The sequence below is a fragment of the Melospiza melodia genome, chromosome 10 (genome assembly GCF_035770615.1).
Source record: "Melospiza melodia melodia isolate bMelMel2 chromosome 10, bMelMel2.pri, whole genome shotgun sequence".
NCBI classification, from domain to species: Eukaryota; Metazoa; Chordata; class Aves; order Passeriformes; family Passerellidae; genus Melospiza; species Melospiza melodia.
In genome coordinates, this window is record NC_086203.1 from 15,615,431 (window position 1) to 15,633,072 (window position 17,642).

General features: G+C 64.4%; 3 protein-coding genes across 4 annotated transcripts in view; 2 read left to right on the forward strand and 1 right to left on the reverse strand.

The window, feature by feature from the left end:
• CACNA2D2 (calcium voltage-gated channel auxiliary subunit alpha2delta 2) overlaps nt 1–11,891 on the forward strand; it is a 212,087-nt gene extending 200,196 nt beyond the window's left edge. For both annotated transcript variants that reach the window (XM_063164515.1, XM_063164516.1), the window contains 16 exons: nt 1,986–2,046; nt 4,701–4,798; nt 4,996–5,086; nt 5,216–5,278; nt 5,382–5,485; nt 5,570–5,668; nt 5,751–5,845; nt 6,087–6,134; nt 6,517–6,588; nt 6,749–6,901; nt 7,484–7,536; nt 7,641–7,696; nt 7,780–7,903; nt 8,419–8,528; nt 8,763–8,851; nt 9,447–11,891. In XM_063164515.1, coding sequence (XP_063020585.1) covers nt 1,986–2,046; nt 4,701–4,798; nt 4,996–5,086; nt 5,216–5,278; nt 5,382–5,485; nt 5,570–5,668; nt 5,751–5,845; nt 6,087–6,134; nt 6,517–6,588; nt 6,749–6,901; nt 7,484–7,536; nt 7,641–7,696; nt 7,780–7,903; nt 8,419–8,528; nt 8,763–8,851; nt 9,447–9,575 — 1,445 coding nt within the window. In that variant the 3' untranslated portion in view covers nt 9,576–11,891. The remainder of the gene's footprint in view (nt 1–1,985; nt 2,047–4,700; nt 4,799–4,995; nt 5,087–5,215; nt 5,279–5,381; nt 5,486–5,569; nt 5,669–5,750; nt 5,846–6,086; nt 6,135–6,516; nt 6,589–6,748; nt 6,902–7,483; nt 7,537–7,640; nt 7,697–7,779; nt 7,904–8,418; nt 8,529–8,762; nt 8,852–9,446) is intronic.
• Nucleotides 11,892–12,708: 817 nt separating this feature from the next.
• On the forward strand, nt 12,709–15,479 carry TMEM115 (transmembrane protein 115). Its single transcript, XM_063164517.1, has 2 exons — nt 12,709–13,577; nt 14,290–15,479. The coding sequence occupies exons 1-2, from the start codon at nt 12,724–12,726 to the stop codon at nt 14,492–14,494; spliced, it is 1,059 nt and encodes a 352-aa protein (XP_063020587.1). The 5' UTR covers nt 12,709–12,723; the 3' UTR covers nt 14,495–15,479.
• Nucleotides 15,480–15,656: 177 nt separating this feature from the next.
• On the reverse strand, nt 15,657–17,615 carry LOC134422448 (transmembrane reductase CYB561D2). The gene is made up of 3 exons (XM_063164518.1): nt 17,472–17,615; nt 17,343–17,380; nt 15,657–17,032 (listed from the first exon to the last, which is right to left on the reverse strand). The coding sequence occupies exons 1-3, from the start codon at nt 17,596–17,598 to the stop codon at nt 16,529–16,531; spliced, it is 669 nt and encodes a 222-aa protein (XP_063020588.1). The 5' UTR covers nt 17,599–17,615; the 3' UTR covers nt 15,657–16,528.
• Between the last annotated feature and the right edge of the window lie 27 nt (nt 17,616–17,642).

The following is a 17,642-nucleotide window of genomic DNA, read 5'->3' on the forward strand; positions in this document are numbered from 1 at the left end:
AAGAGCTGATCTTGTATGAAATGCCCTTTTCTACCCACGAGGAGTTTGTAGCTAGTTGGATGCCCTGCTCTTCCTCCCCAGTGCTGCCCCTTCTTGCTCCTCTGCTCCCGCTCGTCTCCTCCAACTCCTTCTCCCCTTCTCCTTGCTCCTTTGCTTCCTCCTCCCCAAGACAACTCAACCTGAAAGGGATAGGGCTGTGCAGGGAGAGGGGGGCTGTGGGGTGGGTGCCCCCAGGTGGCAGGGATGGAGGCCAGGTGGGGGGCCCAATCCATCAGCCTCTGGGACAGGCTTTTTGGGGAAAGCCTACAAGCAGGAACACTCTGCAGAGATGGGATGGGACACCTGGGGCAGTGCCTCCCAGCTGCACAGGTGACGGCGAGCCTGGCCCCAGGGGCACGGGGGATGGCTGAGCCCAGGGGTGCCACACTGCCTGCCCCCACAGCTGCTCGGTGGCCGTCCCCCCTGCCCTGGGGACCAGCATGGCATGGCCCAGTGTCCTGTGCCACTGAAGGTACAGTGTCCTGATGCCGTCTGTGCCCCTGGGAGCAGCCAGGTTTGAGCCCCGAGTCCCACCGAGGCAGGCCGAGGTGCCAGGGTCAGTCTGTCCCTGCAGTGGGGCAGGACATCCCCCATGGGACACAGGATTTGGCCCCCATTCCCTCAATGCCAGAGGGGCCTCCTGACCCACAGCTCCCGCTCAGCCCCGCAGTGGGCCAGGGGACACCCGTGGGGCACACACAGTCCCCGTGGGACCTGCCACCCCTCTCCATCCCACAGAGCCCCCAGCTCACGGCACCCACCAGCAGCCTGCACAGCACCCCATCCCTGGCACAGGGACACGGCTTGGGGGGGCACTGCAGCACAGGAAGGGCCATGGGGGACAGGGCCAGGCGAGCAAGACAGTGGGGAGGTGGAAGTGTCACCCTCAGCCCCGTTCAATCAGCCTTGAGTTGCCTCCTCCCAGCGCCCCTGTGATGGCAATGCTGATGGACCAAGTACGAGTGTTTGTACTCCTCCTCCTCCTCCTCCTCTTCTTCCTCTCATCGGCTTGTACCCAGCCCCTGCCTCCAGCCCTCAGAGAGCAACAGTCCAACCTCTGGCTGTGCCGTGCAATGCACCAGGAGCTGGCGGGAGGGCAAGGGGGTGGCGGTGCCCGTCCTGGGGGAGATGTTATCCCAGGGGTGTCCCATAGCACCCCTCCGTGCACCCCCCAACCCAGCTCGCCCCCGCGAGCTGAGCCCTGCATCCTCAGTCTCTTCTGCCGGGGGCAATCCCAGAGACCCCCGAAGCTACTGGGCTGCACCCCGTGTTAAAGCAGAGCGCGGAGCCCCGTCCCCATGGGGGTACCACGGCCCCGGGCAGGGAGGGGGCACCGGAGCCCGGCAGCGCATTGCACGGCCCTGCAGCAGGGCGGGAGCCTCTGGTTGGACTGTCCTCGGCAAGGTTCCCCTCTGGCCATGTTGATGCCTGAAAACTCCCTTTATTTTTTTTCTCCCGACAACCGAGTGTTCCGGTGATCCTCCTCCGGCCAGGAGCGCAGCATGTGGTTCCCTGCCCTCGCCCAGCACCCTTCCCCCGAGAGAGAGACGTCCCCGCCCTCCCGAACATGCATATATATATATATATCTCCATGTGCGCACATATATATATGTGTGTGTGTCTGTGTGTCCCTGCTCCCTGCGTACGGGCCGCGTACGCACCGCGCGCCTCCAGCCCGCCACCGAGCAAATTCGAGCCGAGATGGGCAAACCTCTCCTGATTTGGCTTAACCTTCCTTCCCGTGCGGTGCCAGCAACAGCAGAACGGCCTTTTCCTTCCTCTCTCTTGTTACCAAGAGCAGCAAATGCCTTTTTCTTTTTTTCTAATTTTTTTTTTTGTTCCCTCCCCCCTTTCTCTCTCTCTCTCTCTCTCTCTCTGTCCGTCTCTCTCCCTCCTGGCCCCGGCGCCCCCGCTCCCCGCCGGATAACCTTCCCTTTCTGTTGCAGATTTTGAATACCTGCTGCCCAACAGCTTTGAGTCGGAGGGACATGTGTTCATTGCTCCCAGGTAGCTTTGCGTGTGCGCTTGCCGAGGTGTGCATCCGCCCCGGCCCCGCTGCCGACCCCCCCATCGCCCCCATCCCCGCCTCATCGTGCCTTGTCCCCGCTCCCCGTGCCCTGTGGCTGTGTGTGTCGTGTGCCCGCTCGGCCGCGGGGCTGCCGCCGGGACCCCGGCCCCCCGGTTGCATCCAGCACAGTATATATCTATATTTTTATATATTTATATATATATATATCTATATATATGCACCCGGTGCAGCCCGACCTCTGCGCGTGCATATATAGGTATAGTTTCTGAAAATCCTGCCGAGCGAGGGCCGCCGGCCGCATCATACAGTCGTGCTGGCTGCGGGAGGGGAGGGAGAAGGAGGGGAGGTCTCGGCCCAAATTTGGGATGCCCAGGGGGTTTGGGGACATGAGGAGCCCATAGCAGCCCCCTGACGGACAGATGTGTCCCCTCCCCTGGGCCATGCCGCCCAGTGTGTCACCTAGCGGGGATGAAGGGCCGTCCCTCACTGGGCTCTTTGGGGAGCCCCGTGGCTCTGCAGCATCCCGCCCTTCCCGCCACCACAGCGCATCTCTAATTAACATCACCGGCTAATCACCTATCTGCTCATAGCTCGTTATAGCAGCTACACGTCCTGTTAGGGGACGTTTTGCCAGTGCAGCTTTTGGGGATTGCAGTGGGTGAGGTCCAGCACAGCCACCTGTGGGTACCCCTGCTCTCCCGGCCCGCAGCAGCAGCAGTCACTCACACCCGCTCTGGGTGTAGCAGCAGTCACTCACACCAGACCTGGGTGTAGCAGCAGTCACTCACACCAGCCCTGGGTGTAGCAGCAGTCACTCACACCCGCTCTGGGTGAAGCAGCAATCACTCGCACCCGCTCTGGGTGTAGCAGCAGTCACTCACACCAGACCTGGGTGTAGCAGCAGTCACTCACACCTGCTCTGAGTGTAGCAGTCACTCACACCCGCTCTGGGTGAAGCAGCAGTCACTCACACCCGCTCTGGGTGTAGCAGCAGTCACTCACACCAGCCCTGGGTGTAGCAGCAGTCACTCACACCCGCTCTGGGTGTAGCAGTCACTCACACCAGCCCTGGGTGTAGCAGCAGTCACTCACACCCGCTCTGGGTGAAGCAGTCACTCACACCCGCTCTGGGTGAAGCAGCCCGGAATGTGCAGTCACTGTGCAGCGCTGCCTTTTTGGGGAGCTCAGTCCCCAGGCCCTCTGCTGGGCACTGGGGGTGAAGCCCAGGACACACAGGAGCCAAGGCAGAGCGTGAATGAGAAACAGGAGCACAGTTATTGAAAACTGGCCATAAGTACCGAGAGGATGGATAGGGAGGGGATGCCCGAGGCCCCAGGAATGGGGCTGCACCCACAGAGGCTGCAGTGCCTGCTCCGTGCCCGGTGTGGGGCTCTGCAGTCGCTGCAGCTGCACAGAACAGGGGACGTGGAAGTCAGGGCGAGCCCCCGGTATCCCCAGGGCGGCTCCGTGAGCAGCCCCGGTGCGGCGGGGCAGGAGGGGCCGTGTGCCCAGGGCGACTGTATGATCTGCTGCCGCGCCCACGGGCCTCTGGGCATTTTCAGAAACCGTATATCCCCCGTCCCCCGTGGGTGTGTGAGTACCTGTATCTGTGCGTGTCGGTGGAGGTATTTAGGTGCTGTTCCCCCCCCGAACAGGGGTTGAGGGGCCGGGCCGAGCTGGGCAGGGTCCCTCACCTTTTTCAGCTGCCCTGTGGGCATGCTCCTGCCACCCTTTGCTCCATTTGTCCTCTGAATGACAGAGGTTTTGGCAGTCAGGAGCTTGGCAGAGGGGTTGTGAGTGGGGGAGCCCTGAGCACCCTGGCACCGTTCACAGCCGCACTGCTGAGGATGGGAGGCTCCTGGCACACTGGGGTGGCACTAACCTGTGCCACCCAGTCAGAGTCTCGTGGGGACCAACAGGTTACAGCTGTCCCTGGCATCGGTGGGGCTGGGACTCTGTGCTCAGGGCGTCCCAGACTGAAGCAGGGGCATGGCATCCACCCTACTGCCTGTCCCAGGAGTGTCTCAGGGCCAGTGATGCCCGTGGGCAAGCACCCATCTCCACCAGCTGGGGCTCAGCCAGCACCCAACCAGCTGTGCAGAGGGCACAGGTACGGCCTTGAGTGCCTGCCTGGTGCTGCCAGTGCAGCTGTGGAGAATCCCGAGGCAAATCCCTGCTGGCACCCACAATGGAGCCCCAGTCCCCGGGGTGCCACAGGGGCAGGGCAGGGTGGGCACAGCCCGCAGGTAAGTATGGTGCCAGAGGCAGCCAGTCCCACCAGTAGCCCCAGCAGGATGGGGAGAGATGGACTCGGTGTTGTACCACTCTGGGCAAACCAGGATCCATCAGGGCTTGCCCTGGCAGAGGTGATGGCACCTCAGTGCCTGTGGCAGTGACAGACCCGGTGACTGGTGGGACACTTCCCTGGTGGCACTGCAGGCAGCTGGGGCTGGATACAGGGCACTCTGCAGAGGTGCCCACAGCCAGTTCCCCTGGCAGGTGACACTCCCAGGAGAGGTGGCACGTCACCACCACTGTGTCCCTGTCAAGCCTGGGTGCTGGCAGCACAGGGGCAGAACTGACCTTGCCTTTTCCATCCCCACGAACCACAAACCTTGTCCCCAAACCCCAGAGAATATTGCAAAGACCTCGACCTGTCGGATAACAACACCGAGTTCCTGGAAAACTTTATTGCCCTCATGGAAAAGGTGACCCCAGACTCCAAGCAGTGTGAGTAGCTGGGATGGCTGCTGGGGGGCTGCTGGGGGGTCAGGGGTGGATGGGGATTCAGGGGGAGATGGAGCAGGGGATAAACTGTCCTGGGGTTGGGGTCCTGGGAGCTGCTGCAGAGTGGGTGCTGGGACAGAGCTGGGGACATGGGTGGCCCTCATGGGGTCAGCTCTCACCTCCTCCTCCTCCTCTCCAAGGTGACAACTTCCTCCTGCACAACCTAATCCTGGACACGGGTATCACACAGCAGCTGGTGGACCAAGTGTGGAAGGACCAGGACCTCAACACGTAGGTGGAGGGGAGATGGCCCAGGGTGGGCAGCACTGTCTGGGGACAGATGAGGATTGGGATGGGCTGTGAGGCAGGGGCAGAGCAAAGCCCCACTGATGGCTGGTGTACCTGGGCCTCTCCTTGCAGGTACAGCCTCTTGGCTGTCTTCGCAGCCACCGACGGGGGCATCACCCGTGTCTTCCCCAACAAGTGAGTGTCTGCCCTGCACAGTGACATGTCTGCTCCTGCTGGGCCATCTCTGGTGGGACCAGAGGTGACAGTGACAGTCACGGCTGTGGCTTCTCCCTGCCAGGGCCGCAGATGACTGGGAGGAGGAACCAGAGCCCTTCAACGCCAGCTTCTACCGGAGGAGCCTGGACAACAAGGGCTACATCTTCAAGCCACCCTACCGAGATGGTGGGTGCCAGCTCAGGGGACAGGGTGTGACCCAGGCTGGCACTGGCTCCATGTGTCCCCTGATGTCACCCCTGCCTTCCACAGCTGGCTACCGGGGGCTGGACCTGGAGAACAACACCATTGGGATCCTGGTGAGCACCGCCGTGGAGCTCAGCATCGGGGGCAAGACTCTGAAGCCCGCAGGTAGGAGGGGAGTTGGGTGCCAGGCTGGGGGGTCCCTGCAACCCCTCCAGGCTACAGCTCACCCTGTCTCCCACTGCCCCAGTGGTGGGGGTGAAGCTGGACCTGGAGGCCTGGGCTGAGAAGTTCAAAGTGCTGGCGAGCAACCGGACAGACCGAGACCAGCTGGGCACCCGCCGGGTACGTCCTGGGGCTGGCACTGCCAGGGGATGGGAGCGGAGACAGGGCAGGGAGGGAGCTCTGCTTGATGGGGGGCACTGCTGGGACATGGTGCCTGTGGTTGGAATGGGTTTGTTCCTCAGGGTTCCTGTCTCCAGCCTCTGGGGACACCACCCTGCATGTCCCCTTCTGGCTGGGAGGACAGCTCTGGGGGGATGACCATCCTGATAACCTGTCCCTCTGCCCTGCTTTTGGTTGACAGTGTGACCCCTCAAGCAGCTGTGAGATGGACTGTGAGGCCAACAACAAGGTGGGTGGTGGGCAGGGGTGGGGGCAGCTGGTGGGGGTGTATGGAATGGCTGGGAGAGGTCCCTGTCCCCTGCTTACCCAGCTTGTGCACCCACCCTGTGCCCTGCTGCTCCCCAAGCTCAGCCAGACCCAGCCCACCTCACAGGGGTGAAGGCCTGGGGCTTGCCCATGGACCATGAACCCCCTGAGGGGGCTGTTAAACCTCCAGGGTGGGAGGTGTCTCCTGCTCCCTGCACCCAGCATGGGTGCTCCTGGCACTGAGATGCTTCTGAGGCTTGGGGACACCACACTGCTCCCCTGCCTGACAGCCTGCCACCCTCCCTGCTGGTCCTGCCTTGCCCTGGGCACGGCCAGGGTTGGATGACACTGCCCTCCTTCCCCAGGACCTCATCTGTGTCCTCATCGATGATGGGGGCTTCCTGGTGCTGTCCAACCAGGAGGACCATTGGTACCAGGTGAGCGGTGCCCGCAGCTCCCCAGGGCAGGGATGGCAGCCGGGAGCTGAACCCCGAGCTCGTGGCTGTGGCGTTCTGTCACACAGCCCCACTCGAGTGCCCTCCAGGGGAGTCCGTGCCAAGGTGGCATTTGGGTACAGATACAGTGTCCCCATTTCAGGTGGGCAAGTTCTTCAGCGAGGTGGATGCCAACTTGATGTCTGCCCTGTACAACAACTCCTTCTACGCCCGCAAGGAGTCCTACGACTTCCAGTCTGTCTGCGCCCCCGAGGCCCCCAGCAACACGGGCGCGGCGCCCCGCGGCGTCTTCGTGGTGAGCACCCACGGGGATGCTGCATTCCAGCTGTCTGGGAGCCCAGGGACCCACGGGTGTGTCCCCAGCTGCTGTGGGAGCCCAGGGACCCACGGGTGTGTCCCCAGCTGCTCTGGGAGCTCAGGGACCCACGGGTGTGTCCCCAGCTGCTCTGGGAGCTCAGGGACCCACGGGTGTGTCCCCAGCTGCTCTGGGAGCTCAGGGACCCACAAGTGTGTCCCCAGCTGCTGTGGGAGCCCAGGGACCCACGGGTGTGTCCCCAGCTGCTGTGGGAGCCCAGGGACCCACGGGTGTGTCCCCAGCTGCTGTGGGAGCCCAGGGACCCACGGGTGTGTCCCCAGCTGCTCTGGGAGCCCAGGGACCCACGAGTGTGTCCCCAGCTGCTCTGGGAACTCAGGGACCCACGGGTGTGTCCCCAGCTGCTGTGGGAGCTCAGAGACCCATAAGTGTGTCCCCAGCTGCTGTGGGAGCCCAGGGACCCACGGGTGTGTCCCCAGCTGCTGTGGGAGCTCAGAGACCCATAAGTGTGTCCCCATTGCCCCTCACGGGCACCACTGGCTCACTGCCCCCTCTTACCCACAGCCCACTGTGGCCGACCTGCTGAGCCTCGCCTGGTGGACCTCGGCCGCAGCCTGGTGAGTCCTGCCATGTCCCCTCCCTGGGGCCATTCCCACTGGGGAGGGACACGGGGTGTCCTTGGGGCTGGGACAGCTGACGTGGCCACGCTTTGCTTGCCCAGGTCCCTGTTCCAGCAGTTCCTGTACAGCCTCACCTACAGCAGCTGGTTCCAGACGGGTCAGTGCTGGGGAGCTTTGGGCTGGGGGTGGGCAGGGCTGGGGGGTTGGTGGCCTGTGTCCCACAGCGCTGTGCTGGCACAGAGGAGGTGGTGGGGGACGGCATGGAGGCCAGGGAGACGAGCTGCATCATGAAGCAGACCCAGTACTACTTCAGCACCGTCAACGCCACCTACAACGCCATCATTGACTGCGGCAACTGCTCCAGGTGGGTCTGTCCCCACCATCCCACCCCTGGGCAGGGCTGGGGACACCCCCGAGGCTGCCTGTGCCAAGGTGCCTGTGCAGCAGCCTCTGTGGGGGCAGTAGGAGATGCTGTGCAGCATTTAGGGGGACTGTGATACCCACAGGGGGGACAGAGAGGAACAGTGGTGTCCCCGTGGGCTGTGGGTGATGGCAGAGGGTCCCCAGGGATCCTCTATGTGGAACCAAGCCCTGGAAGGCCAACAAGGCAATCAGTGCTGAGTCCCTGGGCAGCCCCTCAGGATGGGGATGGGCAGGGAGGTGAAGATGAGGATGGGGATGGAGGCCAGGGCAGGGAATGGGGACAGGGACAAGGCTGGGGACAAGGATAGGAATGCAGACAGGCATGAGGTCAGGGATAGGGATGAAGCTGGGGACAGGGATGGGGAGGAGGACAGGGACAGTGATTAAATAGGGTCTGGGCTGGGGGGGGGATTGGAGCACAGGGTAAGGGGGGTCCCACTGCCTTTGCACCCCCAGGCTCTTCCATGCACAGAGACTGGCCAACACCAACCTGCTGTTCGTGGTGGCTGACAAGCCCATCTGCAGCCAGTGTGAGTCTGTCAAGCTGCTGCAGGCAGAGGTAAGAGGTATCCTTTGATGGCTCAGCTGCATCCCACAGGGATGTGATGTGTCAGCTCCATTCCCACCGGGATGTGGTGGCAGCAAGGTGGGGGAACACGTGGGGTCTGTGGGACAGGCAGTGGGGCAAGGACCTGTGGAGACTGGTGGGGGTGGAGGGAGCTGGCCCGTGGCCAATGGGGCTGGGGGTGCCCTAGGAGCCCTCAGTGCCCTGTTCCTGGTGGTTTCCTTGACCTGCCAAGCCCCCCCGAGGGACCCCAACCAGTGTGAGCTGGTGGACAGGCCCCGCTACCGGAAAGGCCCCCACATCTGCTTCGACTACAATGCAACAGTACGTGGGGCAGGGGGCTGGGGCTGGCCCTGGGAGGGGTGGGGGTATCCTCTGGGGTGGGGGCAGAGCCATGGGGCGGTTCCCAGAGGGTGTTCCACTGGGGAAATTTGGGCAGTGGGTTCTCCATGAGCAGGGAATGGAGCCATGGGGGGACCCCAGGGAAGCCCTGAGGGGAAGTGGAACGGTGAGTGTCCCCCCTGCGGGGAACAGAGCCATGGGGTGTCCCCCAGGGGGAACAGGGCCATGAGGGGATCACCCAGAGGGGTGGGGGGACCCCTCTGATGGGGGTTTGGAGCCCTGGGAGGATAGGGAGAGGGCTCAGGAGCCCTGGGGTATTCCCTGGGGAGGTCACAGCTCTGAGGGGTCCCTGGGAGAGCAGTGCCATGGGGTGGCAGAGCCGCTGGGTCCTGGGGAGAGCAGCAGCAGGGCTGGCCCCGGGGCTGTGCTGCAGGGCAGGAGGCGCTCAGGGCTGCGGGGAAGTGGCAGATGCCCCTGCCAGGGCCGTGGGTGCCCGTGCCAAGGCAGTGGGTCCCCCCGGGGTGCTGAGGCACTGCCGGGGGTGCCCCACGGCCCCTCTCTCTCTTCACCCACCCAGGAAGATACCTCAGACTGCGGCCGAGGGGCTTCCTTCTCCCCGTCCCTGGGGGTCCTGCTCTCGCTGCAGCTGCTGCTCCTCTACTCCAGCACCAGCCGGCACCCACTGCCCCCGGCCGCCTGCCTTTAGCCCCCCGGCCGCCCCCGCCAGCTCTCTTTTCTTTCAACCTCCATCTCCATGCCCGTCCCCGGCCCGCTGGAGCGGGAGCGACGCCCCCTCCGCCGCCCCGGAACCCCCGGTGCCGCCCCGGGACCCACTGGTGCCGCCCCGCTCTCCCCGCCGGCCGCAGCCAAAGAAGAGCCGGGGAGCGGCCGGGGCTCCCACAGAGCGGGACCGGGCCGGGGCTCCCACAGAGCGGGGAGCGGCCGGGGCTCCCACAGAGCGGGGACCGGGCCGGGGCTCCCACAGAGCGGGGACCGGGCCGGGGCTCCCACAGAGCGGGGACCGGGCCGGGGCTCCCACAGAGCGGGGACGCGGCCGGGGCTCCCACAGAGCGGGACCGGGCCGGGGCTCCCACAGAGCGGGGACCGGGCCGGGGCTCCCACAGAGCGGGGACGCGGCCGGGACTCCCACAGAGCGGGACCGGGCCGGGGCTCCCACAGAGCGGGGACCGGGCCGGGGCTCCCACAGAGCGGGACCGGGCCGGGGCTCCCACAGAGCGGGGACCGGGCCGGGGCTCCCACAGAGCGGGGACGCGGCCGGGGCTCCCACAGAGCGGGACCGGGCCGGGGCTCCCACAGAGCGGGACCGGGCCGGGGCTCCCACAGAGCGGGACCGGGACGGGCCCTGGTATCGCTCCCTCCCGGCCACCCGGACTCGGAAAAGTGGCGTCGGTGTCCTCCGCCCTCAATTCCTCCCCTCCTCCATCCGCCTCGCCTATTTTTTTAGCCTGAAGATTTTAAAGCAGATCTTTCTACATCGAGTTTCCAACATTTTCACCTGGAGACCGGCGGGGTTTATTGTCAGCAACGAGGACACATGGGAAAACAAACGAAAAAAAAAAAAAAAAAGAAAAAAAAGGAAAAAAATGGGGGGAAGGAAAAAAAATGAAAGAAAGAAAGGATTTGACTGTGCGGGTCAGTATCATTTTTTCTGGCGATAGCGGCCCCAGGGCGTGCGGGGCAGCCGCAATCCCTGCGGGCTCATCCCTGCGGGCTGGGGCTGGCAGCGGGCAGCGACAGGGACAGGGACAGGGACAATGGCCTTTGCCTGCGGCACGATGGAGCCCCGGCCCCCGCGCTGGGCTCATCCGTCCTTGGGCACAGATACTGGCGTGAAAAGGAGGAGGGGAAAAAAATGTATTTTGTTTCTTTTCCGTTCTGCAGATCACTGTGAATCCTGCCCGCTCAGCCCTGCCCCCTCCATCCCTGGGACCCTCTGCCCTGCCAAAGAACCCGCGCTGGCCTGGCCGGGCCGGGCTGCTCGTCCCCGGGGACATGTCCCGCGTCCCCAGCGGGACCAGCCACACGGCCTCGAGTGCCAGCGGAGCGGGACGTGCCACATGTCCCCAGAAGGGCCGTGCCAGGCCCGGGCCCGTCCCGGGGCCGCGGGGCCGTGCCTGCGGGGGGGGATGCGGGCAGGTGGCGCTCACCGAGGGTGGCACCCCCGAGTCACCCCACCGGGTGCCGGGGAGGGGACAGCGTGGCTGCTCTGCCCTGGCACCCGTCGGACCCCACTGCATCCCACAAACCCAGCATGGAGAGGTGCCGGGGGCTGGAGAGGCACGGGGCGGGGTGACAGCCGTAACACCCGGGGTGCCACCCCCGCTGCTCCCGGCACTGCCGGGGGTCCCTGGGCAGCCCTGGGGACCCTCACCCCCCCGGGGCACCCCGCTCAGAGCCACCCCATCAACCGGGTCCAGGGGACCCCCCTCGGCACGGCCACCCCGGGGGGGCTGGGGAGGGCGCCAGGCGCTAATTAGTGCTGGGGTTAATTAATGGTCATTCTGCTTGTAGCTTTTTCAGTGTGTGTTTGGTTACTGTCTCTGGGAACCGTGTTTGAACAGATGGCTCTGTGTTACCGGGAGTGTGTGTACTTCTGTAGTCTAGTTAGGTGCTCTGCCAGAAAACCACCACTATACATACCTATAAATATATACATATATAGTCTATTTTAAGTTAAAAACCAATGAGACGAACGGGCGGTGTGGCCCCGGGCCCCCCGTCCCGCCGGGGTCACCTCCTGCCCTATCCCCACCCGAAAGCTTCAAAGCTTCTCTCTCTGCTCATTCAAAGGCATTGGGGTTTTAATTGATTTTCTTTAATTTATTTTTAATTTCTTTTTTTTTTTTTTTTTTTTTGTACAGAAGAGTTGGAAAACAAAAAAAAAAAAAAAACAACAAAAAGACGATTTGTAAGATATCGTGCGTGTGACTCCTTGTAAAATATTTTCAAATGGTTTATTACAGAGACTCAGTTATTAAATAATGTTCATATTTTCACTTCACAGGCGGTGGCTGCGTCATTGCCGGGGCCGTGGGCACGGCTGGGGGGGCACAGCACGGGGGGGGGAGCACAGGATCTCGAGGGGCTCTGCCAGGTGGGACACTGCCCTCACCCTGCTGCACCTCGGGGACAGGGACACGGGGCAGGGACAGCGCAGAGCCGGGGCTCACAGAGCCCGCTCGCTGCACAGAGGGGCTGGGGCACACCGGGGGCTCAGCCCCCCATCTTCCCTATCCCCGCGTCACCCTTCCCAAGCCCCACCCCATGCCCGTGTCCCCCTGTTGCAGGGGGTCAATGTCCCCGAGTGCCCTCCGTGTCCCCATTTCCCGGGGTTTCTGCCCCCGCCCCGTACGCACCCCCATGACTGTGCCCTTCATGCCCTATAACTGTGTTCTCCCACCCCTCTCCCCCACGTCCTGCCGTTTCCCTCCCCACGTCCGTGTCGCTCGTTTGTCCCATGTCCTCCCGTTTCGTGTCCCTGTCTCCCCTCCATGTCCGTGTTCCCGCGTGTCCCCCGTCCGTGTGTCCCGTGTCGCCCCGGGCTGCCAACGTGGCCGGACTACAAGTCCCGGCGTGCCCCGCGGCGCTCTGGCCCCGCCCCCGCGGCAGCTCCGCCCCGGCGCCCCCGTTCCGCGCATGCGCAGCGGCCCTGTTTGTCCGCGCCCGGCCTGGCCCAGCGGAGGGTCCGAGCGCGGCCTGGCCCGAGGCGGCGGCGGAGGGAGAGAGCGGGGCCGGGGCCGGCCGGGGGCCGCGCGGGGCCCGGCGCGGGGAGGCGGGCGGGTGGGGCCGGGCAGCCCCCGCGGGGCCGCCCCGTCCCGCCCGCGGGGCCGAAGATGCGGCGGTACCTGCCGGTGGCCCGGCAGCACTTCCTGGCGGCGCTGGCCGGCACCAGCGTGGTGGTGAAGTCGCTGAGCGCCGCCGCGGTGCTGCTGTACCTGCTCTCCTTCGGGCTGGACACGGCCTACGGGCTGGGGGTGACGCCCGGCTACCTCCTGCCCCCCAACTTCTGGGTGTGGACGCTGCTGACGCACGGGCTGGTGGAGGAGCGCGCCTGGGGGCTGGCGGCCAGCCTGGCCACGCTGGGCACGGCCGGGCGGCTGCTGGAGCCCCTGTGGGGCGCGCTGGAGCTGCTCGTCTTCTTCGCCGTGGTGAACATCTCCGTGGGGCTCCTGGCCGCCCTCGCCTACTTCCTCACCTATATGGCCTCCTTCCGCCTCCACTATCTGTTCGCCGTCCGCATCCACGGCGGCCTGGGCTTCCTCGGGGGCGTCTTGGTGGCCCTCAAGCAGACGATGGGGGACAGCACCGTACTGAAGGTGCCTCAGGTCAGAATGAAGGCTGTCCCCATGCTCCTGCTCCTTCTCCTGGCTCTGCTGCGGCTCGGTGCCCTCGTCGAGAGCAATGTACTGGCCTCGTACGGCTTCGGGCTCCTCTCCAGCTGGGTCTATCTCCGCTTCTACCAGCGGCACAGTAGAGGCCGCGGAGACATGAGCGACCACTTCGCCTTCGCCACTTTCTTCCCCGAGATCCTGCAGCCCGTGGTGGGTCTGGTAGCCAACCTGGTGCACAGCGTGCTGGTGAAGGTGCGGGTGTGCCGCAAGACCGTCAAGCGCTACGACGTGGGTGCCCCGTCCTCCATCACCATCAGCCTGCCGGGGACGGACCCCCAGGACGCCGAGAGGAGAAGGTACGGCCTGGCCTGGCCTGCCCTGCGGGATCGCGTTTAGGGACAGCGGGGGTACGGTTTAAAATACAGCCAAGGAGGAGGGGGGAGATTTAGGTGCAGGGACTCAGGAGGGGTCTTCTCCGTGTGGTCTGCCACGGAGGTGGTGAGGAGCATTTCAGGGAGCTGGTGGGACATTATCCTGCTCTTGCAGATGTGGAGCAGCAATGGAAAAGCAGGGGGGATCCTGGGAAAGGGGCAGACAGGGTTAGGGGTCCCTGCAGAAGAAAGGGATACAATCTGGGGGGGTGACAGCCCATGTTTGTGGCAGCCTTCCACCAGTTCTCTCTGGCCCAGGGGAGGGCAGTGAGTCAGCCCCACACCCCAGCCCTCCAGCACAGCCAGCACTGGCCTTCCTGACTCCTGGCAGGAGGGTTTGGACAGGGAGCTGGCACTCCCTTTTCCCTGCCCTGCTTTATGCCTTTATTCCCCATTCCCGGAGCAGCCCTTGTGCTGACAGCCTCCAGTTGCACCACGTAGCATGAAAACTCCGCGTGAGTAGTCTGGGAGCCGGAGTGCATGTCTGTGGAGCAGTCCCAGGCGCTCAGGTCTTCCCCAGCACTGCTGAACCCACCCTTTCCTGCTGGGAGGAAGCCAGGGACTGCCTTGCCCAGTGCCCCACGGGCAGAGCCGCCGCTGTCCCGGGTTAACCTGCCCACGTGCCCTTGTCCTGCAGGCAGCTGGCCCTGAAGGCTTTGAACGAGCGGCTGAAGCGCGTGGAGGACCAATCAGCCTGGCCCAGCATGGAGGATGATGAGGAGGAGGCGGCAGCAGCAGCGAAGGCCGACAGCCCACTGCTGCCCGAGCCCGGCACGGCCGGGAAGAGCCCTGGCCAGGAGTCCAACCTCATCAGCTTCCAGGAGGCGCCGGCGCAGCTGTGAGCGGCCCTTCCCGCCCTGTCTCCGTGTGAGAGCTGCTAATCCCCCTGGTGTCCCCCTGGCCGGGGCGGGGACTCCTCCCGCGGCGCAGGCTGGGGGATACCTCATTCCAACGCTTCGCTGCTGCTGCTCGCGGCCAGCACCCCCTACCCGGGACAGTGACACTGCCGCCACCGTGAGGACAGGGACTCCTGGAGCCACTCCCCCAGCCGGGGCAGGCCGTGGAGTCGGGGCAGGCAGAGGGAGCTCTTCTGGGCGAGGGACACGGGGCTGATCCCTGCCCCAAGCCGCTGTGCTGGCCCTCGTGGGATCCAAGTCAGCTTCTCCTCTGTGCCAGGGCTTGGCCAGAGCACTCAACACGTATTTCCTCCTTTCTGAAGGTAGTTTCGTCCCTAACTGAGGCAATGGAAGGCTGGTGGGTTCCTCTTCCAAAGGTCTTTCCCGTGGGGAGCCTCCCCCTGCCCCAGCAGGAGCTCTCCAGGGGCGGTGAGGAGTTTGTTGGGTAGGAGGGGACAGGACCCTGGGCAGGAAGAGGCCACCCAGTCCCTCATGGTGGTGCTCCAGCACTGCCAGCTCCAGGCTCTCATGGTGGGGATTCTCTCCTCCTTCCTCTCCTGCCCCCTCCCCCTGTGAGGAGCTGCTGCCCTTGGCTGCTCCCCGGCTAATCCGTTTGCCAGATTACACTAGAAGCTGGAATTAATTTTACAGTGGGACTCTAGCTGCTTCCTCTGGCAGCAGGTTTTCTTTCCTGCAGGTAGAATATGGGCTCCCCCTTTCTTTTCCCTCCCTCTTTGTTGATGGAGTTTTTTTCCTGGATGGAGAGGATGCTCCCTGCAACAGCCTCCACAGCTCCTGATCCAGTGGGCAATTCCCAGCCCTGGATGTGGATCAGCAGTGTCATGATTATTTTTTTAAAGGACCACACGAGAAGGTTTTGTCAAATGGGAAGAACACAGACCTTTGGGTATCAATAAAGAGTTCTTTGAAAGCGCTGGCTCCTGCAGCAGAGCACGGGCAGGGTGGGGGCCCGGCCCAGAGCAGCCCCTGGGGGCTCTTGTCAGGAGGGGGTTCAGGGGGTTCCTTCCCAGGTGCTCCCAGCAGGGACAGATGTCTGCCTGCTCCCCAAAAGCCATCCCACCCAAAAAGTAAAGAGGGCTTGTTGCACTCTAGCTGCCTGAAATTTTTATTGAATAAAAGCTCTGGATACAGAGGAATTTTTCGGCCTGGGAGCCGCTCCCAGCTCTCCAGCCCTGCCGGGAGCAGGATGCGTGCTGGAAGGAAGGCTGCTGTGCCAGCAAGGAGGTTTCTTCCTGCCTTCCCAAGGGTTCATTGCCCAGGTCTGTGCCTCCCCCTGTGCTCACTGTTCCCTATGCCTTGCTGGCTGCACGTTCACAGCCCGGCTCAGTAATTTGCTCTGTAAACTGACCCCACCCCGGCAGGCCGAGCCCAGCCCACAGAGGAGGGGTTTGTGCGTGGCAGTGGGCGTCCGGACCCAGGCCCTTGGGGCACAGCTGCCCCTGCCATGGGGACACACCTGCTGCGGGGGTGCCACCACCCTGCCCCAGCCCTGCCAGGCTGAAGCCACAACCGTGCCCTGTGCTTTGCTGTCAAGCTGCCCCCGTGGCAGGAGAGGCAGCGTGGTGCCTGCTGCAGCCCCTGGGAGAGAAGGGACTCCCTGCCCTCCTCACCAGGATGGCTCCTGCCCTGCCTGCTCCAAAGCAGCCCTGCGTGGGAAGGGGAAAGAAGCAGGAATCCTGAGTGAGCCCTCCATTTCCCAGCACTGAGCACCAAGCTGCCACAGGGACTGGCAGCTTTACCTGTGCCAGGGAACATCCCCACCGAGGCAGGGCTGAGGTGTCACGCACATCTGGAGCGGCTGCTCCCCAGGGACAAGACACTACGGACAATCCAGGACTAAGGAAAGACGAGTAGGTAGAAACAAAGTTCCAAGGAGACCCTGTGCGAGCAGGGGGGCTGCCAGCTCTCTCCAAGGGGAGGCCCAGCTCGCTCTGGGAAGTTCAGGTCAGCAGCAAGCCCTCAGTGCTGGCTGCGCTTGCGGTACAGGTACGCATTGCTCACCTGGTTCATGATAACCAGGCTGGTGACGAGGGGACACAGCATGGCGAGGTACCACGAGGCACCGGTCACCGTGGTGGTGAACCAGAGGGAGCACATGCCCAGCATCAGGCTGGCACAGCCCAGCAGGTAGCCCACCAGCCCTGAGGTCGCGTGGTACAGCTTCAGCTTGGCCAGAGTCCAGTTCTTCATCAGCTTGGGGTAGAGCAGGAGCACGCCCCCGGCGCACTGCCCGCCGGCGTACAGCACGGCCAGCAGCCCCGTCAGCCCGTGCCAGGTGACAAAGTGGCCCTTGCCGTTCAGGTGCTTGTTGTAGGTAATGATTGCCAGCCCCAGGAGCGCGCAGAGCAGGGCGAGCAGCTGCAGGGCCCAGTGCACCCGCACCCGGACCTTGCGGGAGAAGGAGCGCAGCAGCGAGGTCTCCGGGGAGAAGATCAGCAGCGCTTCCGTCATCAGGAACGAGAACTGGGGGGCAGAGGGCAGCGCCATTGGCACCGGACACACGGCCCTGCGCCGCGGCTCCGGCGGCTGGGCACCCACCGCCCGGGGCTCGGCCTCCCATCCATCACCCGGGGGCTCCCGGGGCTGGGCACTCATCACCCGGGGGGGCTCGGCCTCCATCACCCGGGGGCTCACGGGGCTCGGCCTCCCCTCACCCGGTGGCTCCCGGAGCTCAGTCTCCATCACCCGGGGGTACCCGGGGGTTCCCGGGGCCCGGCACCCACCACCCAGGCACTCCGCTGGCAGCGGGTGGTGATCGGGCAGCGACACTTACCGCGAGGGCCATGAGCAGCGGGTGCCAGGAGAAGAGACCTGGAAGGGAAGCGCAGGGTGAGGTGAGCTGAGGTGAGCTCAGACATCCGGCCCTCCCCGCGCCCCGGGCCCCGGCCCCGCCGGCACTCACTGGATCCGGGCCGCGCCAGCACGGCCACGGCGGCGGGGAATCCCAGCGCCACGAGGTGCGCGGCGGCGCCGGAGGCCACGCGCAGCGAGCGGTACAGGCGGGACTCGGTCTCGGCCGTCAGGGCCATGTTGGCCGGGCGGGCGGAACCGCCGCTGCCGACATGGCCGGGCC